Genomic DNA, 8,055 nt, shown 5'->3' with positions numbered 1-8,055 from the left:
ATCTACAAATGCTATAATTCGGAGGTATTTCGGAGGCAAAAGTTTACTAGTGCTATAGTTCGGGGGAAAAAATATTTTGTCCTTTCTGGATTTTTGATAGATACCCTTTAAACCTTACAAACATAAATCATGATTAGAGAAAATTAGTGTGTTTTACATGTTAAAACAACATATTTGTAATATGGAATGGAACGATGGATATTAACGAAGTTATAATGCGGGGGTCAATTTCCTCATAGAATTAACTGATTTTGGGTTGGGTTGGGATCGACGGAAAGTCGATTTCTTTTGGCTCACACGTGTCCACGTTTCATCTATGAAATTAGGGTATTTCTAATTGAGTGTTGCTATTCGACATCTTAAGATGTTCAATACCACATAAAGTGACATCCAATGGTTGGTTAGCGATATCCCTTAATACTTATAAAATTCAAATGTGTGAGACCCAATATTAGATTACACCAATAACGACATGCCACTTTCTTGTAGTGTTGGGCACCGATGGTGCCCCTTAGTAATTCTCTTTCTGATTTGTGCTATAAGTTAGAGATGTGATGAAATTTTAGCATTTTTACAAAACAACCAAGCAATCAGATTTTAGTAAATCTCACATGTTTAATGAACATTTCCAAATTTTGTACTTAATGAAAATTTTGTATCAATTTTTCCAAAATTTTATTTTTTGTTTTAATTTTTAAATATCACTTTACGACTCTCTCTCTATCTCTCTTTAAAAATACAAAATAACATTCACGATAGGGTGTGCCTGAGTGATTGACAAAATATAAGCAAAAATGTATTTAACATATATACATAGAAAAAATTATTTGGCAAAATAATATTAAAAGGAAAAAAAAAAAGGCAGAATAAAATCGCAGTCTGGCGATTATTATTATGATACTGGGTGACCAAATATAAATACAATACAATCCAACCAAAGTATATCTTACGATTCTCAATTTATGCCACTTTCCCCTCTAAATAAAAATTTTTAAGCAATGATAAAAATAAGACAGTAGAACAACTCTGCAACACACGATATTGCAAACAGTGCATGCAACTGCATCCATCTCTACAAATTCATTATAGGATAAAACGGGAGAAGATTTACAGAAAAAGATTATGCATTCAAAGAGCAAATGTCTGTCTCTTTCTAACCAGTTGTGAATCAGACCCCACCCACCTAGAATATGAACACCACACTGTCATGAACTCTGGACTTCTGGTTCTGAGCCACGCACTCCGATATCCACATCAGGTTCCTGATCTCCTGCTCCCTCAATCTCATGTATGCGAAGAATACGCCGTAATGGAACTGCAGACCAGACAACGAAACACGATCGTGGAACAATGAGTTTTAAAGAAGTCGATTAGAAAACGAGAAAGGCTATAACAATGACTCTGCTTTGTCCACTGAAATATGTACCTGTTGCTCAAATGCCAGGCAAAGCCTTTTCACCTCCTCTTCATAGAATGCCTTGTCAAGCATCTGGCTTTCTCCATAAGATAGTTTTGAGAAAATAGCCTGATAAGGAGGGTACTTTTCCATGGCACCACGAACCTGCATGGTAAACACATGGAAGATTAGACTTAACCACTGGAAACAATATTATGGAAATTTGATAGAAGTGTAGAGACTACATCTAAACCGAAAACTAAAATGTGTTTGACATGATGCACTGACAGATGAGAAAGCAAAAGGAAGTCCAAGAATTTTAAAATTGGTTGGAAAGATCACCAAGGAAAATTTTTTTTTTACTATCTAGTTAAAACTTAAAAGACACCTATGAGCAAAAAAGTTCATATTAAGACAGAAGATGAAAGGGTAAGGGCACCCTTATGGTTCATACATAAAACTTTCCTTTCAATCTCATATGTATGACTGACAAAACAATACCTGATCAATGTCCTCACAGACAGCAAGTTCCTCATGGCCATAAGGATAGCTGCAACACATTAGCAATCCATCATTAGAGATAATATTCCAAGTGAGTCGGTAAAAGAATTGTGTTAGAGAACAGAGCTTACAGTAAACCAAAACTAGAGTACAATTTTCTTCGATCATCTCGGGTAAGCTCAGTACCAATGCTGCACAGAATGAACAGAATCAGGGGCATGAAAAAAAAAATCAAACTTAGAACTAGAGATACTAACATGCGAGGAACGCTGGCCAAGAAAATTCTTTCAATAATTCAGCAACAAGAGTGTACCTATTTATTGTGATATTAACAGCCCTTCTGTCAGCCTCAAAAGCAAGTAGGTCAGACATGATCTCAGCTGTGGCACCACCAAGTTTCTATAAAAAAACAAAGAGAAATGAATAAGAAAACAGGTTACACAAAAGATATGAACAGATGAAATTAGCATTAAAAACTAACCTGACAAAACCTGTAAAAATCTTCAAGGTATGCCTTGTAAAGAGTGTTCCTCATGATTTCAATGTTCATGTCATCCAAGTCCTTCAAAACAGACCAAACATACCAGGAATTAGAATAAAATTATAATCAAATGACTCCTACAATATATTTATATATATACACACATAATAATAAGAACAGTTAGTAGCTCCCCATTTGTAAAATTAGCCCAGCTGGGGTTTGAACTTTAAACCCAGACCTCTTACACAACACACACACTCAACCAGTGGCAATGACTCCTATGATATGAATTTCAATGTAGTCAATTAAGTACATTACTTCATAGTAAGAATGCTACACCTACTATTCCTAAGGACGAGAATACCTAATTTATTGTTGTTAATATGAGAAAAAACTTCAACATTATCCATTTATTTACTTAGTTTCAGCTTTAATAAAAACAAAATTTGTTCCAAAGTTTGTCTAATTTAACAAGAATCTCATTTCATTTTAATTATTTTCTAACATTAATGAAGCACTAGTATACGTCATAGAATTACAAGAAAAAGAGATCATCTAACAGGAAAATGAAGAATCAAATAAGAACAGGGGGGGAGAGGAAATGTGGAGATGAGCCAAGCAGAAACCATTAGTCTGTACCTCTGATGTAATGCACTCAGAGAAGTATGGAGCAAGTGGTGTGTCAACAAGGACTAGCCTGTACAGCTCTCGCATATTCTGTGCAACTGCCAGGGTAGCAATGCTGAGGAAAAATCAAGAAATATTTAGCATTATAATTTATGACAGAAGATTAATACGGAAAAGGCATAGAATTTATAGTTGCAAGATATACAAGGCATCCAGATAGGATGAAAATACCTATCAAACATGCCCAGTGGATGGCATTTTTCCAGTAGCTCCTGAACGTCTCTCTCATGCAAGGTTCCAGTAACAATCAGGACAACATTGTCAATCATGTGACCATATCTGGAAAAAGCATCAGAAACATTATAACATCCTTACACTGAAAGCAGCACAGTCTAAGCCTTGTAACCTCCCACTTCTTGCCCATACCAAAAACAAGTACGTAATATGCCACGTATTATATAACTTCAATTTGTATTCAAACATTTTCATGGTCCAGGTTAGGTAAACCAGTGTTTCAGGCCCCAAAGTTGCTATAAACTTGGCACAATCCAACACTGCCTCGGTGGAAATATGTGCTTGCCAACATATATGGGAACAGATTCGAATTCTAATGTTGATTAAACAAACAGTACCAATCAGACAATAAATAACAATACCAGGACAAAGGCACTTACGTGATATACTCCAAGAAGGTTGACAGGGGCTCAGTGGCTTGGCATTGCATGTGTTTATACTCATCAACCAATTTAAGAGTGCACTTCTCTACAATCGTAGTTGTATGCAATGGGGATGGTTCTGCAAACCAGTATTAACACATATAAGATAGATAGCAGGATTAGTGACTTCAAGCTCGAGCACACGGACACTGACTGGTTTATGAAATCAGTAAATGCAACTCAGTCATTAACTGAGTTATGGATCTAGTAACCTAAAAATAAGCCTATGCCTTAAGTCTCTATTGATGGAGGAAAAAAAAATCCAAAGTCCATTACTCAAAAACCACGATTTGTTCTAATACTACCTTCATAATTCAATAGATGAATCAGCAAACAAAGAATCCACTCAATCTAAATTTAGAACCAAATCAAAATACTCCTCACACTAAATTTCAGAAAATACTTTTGAGTAAGGAAATATAACCCACTTTTATGTTCCAATTCCCACAATTCTATCAGAAGTTCAAAAAATATATACATATAATCAAGTGTAATGAAAGAAAAGGTAATCAAGAAGAAAGAGAAGGCACCATTTTGGAGGTAGGGTCCGTACTCGGTGGCGGAGAGATGCATCTTGATGTCGTCGAGGGTCTCGCACTGACACAAATTGTTATAATCAGCGGCCGTGAGAAGCCCTGCGCGGTGTCCCCGAACGATGGCCTCCAAGTATCCGCCATGGATGTTGAAGGTCATAGCTTCAAATCCGTACATTTTGGAGGGTTTTTGGATCTGAGAACAGATAGCAACCAAAATTGAGGGAAATGTATTTTGGGATCGGATCGGATCGAATCGGATCCGAGAACAGAATTGCAGAATTAGGGTTCAGTCAAAGTACCTGAGACAGCCAAGCGGTCGCCGGAGAATTGCCGGAAGCGACAGTCGGCGACGACGGATTTCAGATACAGGAGTTTTGGCGTTTGGCGGTTGGGAGTACGATAACGGAAGAGATATATTTATCTGCACCTTCCTCTATATTTTCATTTTCGTTCCAAAATTAAATTATTAATTAATTTGTTTTAGAAAGGAAATTACCATAAAGGACATGAAGCGAGTAATGTATGTAAGTAGACAAAAGAAGAATAAGAACCAATCTTAAATTTTTATTTTAAGAATAAATAGTCCTTTTGTCCTTCGAATTATGACATCATGCTCCTTGAATAATTCATGATATTAAAATTCTCTCAAATTATGCACGTAATTGAAATTTAAGATTTCTATTAAATTTCGTGTTAGGTGACTAACGAATTGATAATGTGACATTTTTTCACTTAATGTGACAGTGTCATGTTTATAATAATTAGTAATTTTGTATCTTAAACTTTGACTACTACCAAATTGTGCTATTTTTATTAAAACTAATTTTAAAAAAAAAATCTATTTTTTTTCTTAAAAATAATAATTAAATCCTTAATTTTTTTTAAAAAAAAATCATTTTAAAAAATTAAGAAAATAAACAATACTAAAAGTTTCAAATTAATTAAATAAAATTTCAAACACTCAAAAATTAAAAATCTAATTAATAACAAATAAAATTTTTGGTTACTTTTTATTTTATATTGTTATTTTCCATTACAATATAAAAATAAATATATCTTAAAATAAAAATTAAAAATAAATCATAAAATAATTTGTTTCCCCTTCGTCCTCCTTATCTTAAATTAAAAGTTTTTTTTATATATTATTTATTTAAGCCATTTGTCTTTCTCTTTAATTAAATTTTTTTTCTTTGTTTTAGTATTTATTTTAAATATTCATTCTAAAACAGTTTTAATTAATATTGTAAAAGAAAAAGTGAAAAGCAGTTACTTGTTGATAATTAAAATTTTAATTTATTTTAAGGAATTAATTATTATTTTAAAGAAAAAAATAGATTTATTTTATAAAAGGAGTGTTATTTGGTAATAGTCAAAATTTGGGGGGCAAAATTGCTAATTATTCTACACATGACACTGCCACATCAATAGACAAAATGTTACATCATCAATCTGTTAGCCACCTAAGACGAAATTTAACAAAAGTCTCATATTTCAGTAACGTGCATAATTCGGGATGAATTTTTAACATCGCAAATTATTTGGGAGCAGATCTTATTCTTTTTTTTAAGTGCTATTTTATTCATTTGAAATACAAGGTGAAAGGAAGATCCTCCAATTAAACACAATTGGAATATTAGCAGATTCAGAACTCATAATGATATGATTGTGAACTATATTGATTACCCATTTTTACAACCAACAAAGAGTAATTGTCTCTGTATAATGGACTAGTTGAGTTGTTGCATATTTAAACGCCATTGTAGACTATAGAGTAGTGCATACAACTTCAATGGCAGCATGAGTAGAGTCTCAGTCACGCACAATGGCTCCCACGCCAATAACTTTATTTTGTGAGTCAAATGTAGCATTAGTATTAAGCTTTAGTCTAACTAATGAGGGAGTCGTCCATTTACAAACTGAAGAGCGAGTATGTGAAGGAGAAAGGGAAGCCATAGTTGCATGAGCAGTTGCTCTCTCAAGATTATGGTCCTCAGCAACATGTGTGGAAGCATAATCTAATAAAACTGATGCTGGTCTTGGCTTTTGCTCATGTATTTCGCCATTACACTCAGACTAGATGGACCACGTGATGCAGAGCATTGTTTCAAACTCATTGTTATCGAGCTGTTGGGAGAGCTCATAAACTGACAAGAATCGTGGGGTTCCTTCTAAAAATTAATTTGTGATTAGTGGAGTTACCCATATTTTTATTAATGGCTCAATATTCATACACTTGTTCCATGTTAGACACTATACTAAAATATAAACAAATTCCTTACAAGATGACACAATGCTTCAGCAAAATCAATGTAAAAATAAGCGCTCTTCCATACCTTTTTAGCTCTTTTACAATGAAAGAGTGCATGATTGATTGACTAAGTGTGGTAAGAGTAAATAAAACAAACAAAAGAGTGAGTATATGTCTTCGTGCCAGAATTGCAGCAACAAGAAGTGACTGATGAAGAGTTCTCCATGCAAAAATCTAGATTTTAGATTGTTATTAGTTGATCCCTGAGTTTGCGTTTACACTTGGGACACTTGGTGAGTTGCGCATTGCCCTGAGTTTTTCTTTGCCTCACTCCCTTGTCCATCCCAAGACTTCCTCTTTTCACCTTGCCCTGAGTTTGCTTTTCTAGCTTCTCTTTTAGCAGTTCCTTCTTTCTAGATACGGTCCTTCAGTAGTTCCGCATCAAGGGCCTGCTCTAAAGTCTCAGCATTGGTAGTCACTCCCACACTGGTTAACTTAACATCTCGGCTATCATAGGCTTCAGCCCTCTTGTAAAGCTTTGTACCCTTAAAGCCTCACTTGGTATTAATTCCGCTGCAAACTTTTTCAATCTATCGAACTTTTGAGTGTACTCTGTCACTAAGGAATTTCTTTGAGTCAAAGCTACGAACTCATCCACTCAAGCTGCCAGAGTCACGGTACCATAGTACTTCTTGTTAAAGACTTGAATGAACTCCGCCCAGGTCATTGTCGTCACATCCTTGGTTTGTTTGATGACGTCCCACCAAATTCTTGCATCTTTCTTCAGCAAAGATGACGCGCAAGACACCATGTCCTCACTGTTCAGCTACATGTGATCCAAAATAGACTCTACTAATCTTAACAATTCTTTAGCTTCCAATGGATTAGTGCCACCTTCAAAACTCGAAGGATGTTGCTTCCTCATTCGTTCATACACGAGTTCAAACTAAGTTATGAACTGTTCCCTGCCCCATCAGCTATTGAACATGCACATGTTGTAGTGGTGCTTGTACAGGTGGTTGCCCTCTTCCAGCTCGAGCTGCTTCCTCATCTCTGACCCTTAGCTATTCCCGCAGCCTAGCTATCTCTGCATGAGGATTCTCAATTTTCTGGCCCAGCTGGATTCCAAGGGGCATTAGCAACGTTGGGGGCGTCAACTGCATTAGGAATGTCAGTAGGGGCATTAGCAACGTTGGGGGCGTCAACTGCATTAGGAATGTCAGTAGGGGCATTGGATGCTCTTTTACCCCTTCCCCTTCCTCTTCCTCTGCTAGCCGTGACCCAAGTTGTCCTTCCCGGTGCCATTGTAATATACTATGGTACACAACTTAATTTTTAAAAAGCAAGAAAATTTTAAAAATAAAAACTCAAAAATGAAGAAAACAACACTTTATTCATTTATTCAATAAAAGAAGCTAGAGTTCAATACATCAAAATAACAATAAAGAAAAGAAAAACAAAAGGGTACTGCTACTTGGCTCTATTCTTCTTCAGGCTCAAAGAAAAACAAGCTCCGAAGAGCCTCTAGATAGTCTAGGTCTAGGCATCTA

The 8,055-nt window shown here is 35.3% G+C and overlaps 1 protein-coding gene across 1 annotated transcript; it reads right to left on the bottom strand.

Moving 5' to 3' along the window:
* Positions 1-864: 864 nt before the first annotated feature.
* LOC133782064 (V-type proton ATPase subunit d2) lies at positions 865-4,710 on the bottom strand. The gene is made up of 11 exons (XM_062221226.1): positions 4,557-4,710; positions 4,252-4,450; positions 3,680-3,800; positions 3,237-3,344; positions 3,018-3,120; positions 2,379-2,459; positions 2,211-2,296; positions 2,029-2,088; positions 1,898-1,946; positions 1,427-1,561; positions 865-1,315 (listed from the first exon to the last, which is right to left on the bottom strand). Exons 2-11 carry the CDS (start codon positions 4,430-4,432, stop codon positions 1,184-1,186), a joined length of 1,056 nt encoding a protein of 351 aa, XP_062077210.1. The 5' UTR covers positions 4,433-4,450; positions 4,557-4,710; the 3' UTR covers positions 865-1,183.
* Positions 4,711-8,055: the final 3,345 nt, after the last annotated feature.

This window comes from Humulus lupulus, chromosome 6 (genome assembly GCF_963169125.1).
Source record: "Humulus lupulus chromosome 6, drHumLupu1.1, whole genome shotgun sequence".
Classification (NCBI taxonomy): domain Eukaryota; kingdom Viridiplantae; phylum Streptophyta; class Magnoliopsida; order Rosales; family Cannabaceae; genus Humulus; species Humulus lupulus.
Note: the sequence above shows the minus strand (reverse complement) of the source record. Positions and strands in the feature narration are given on the sequence as shown.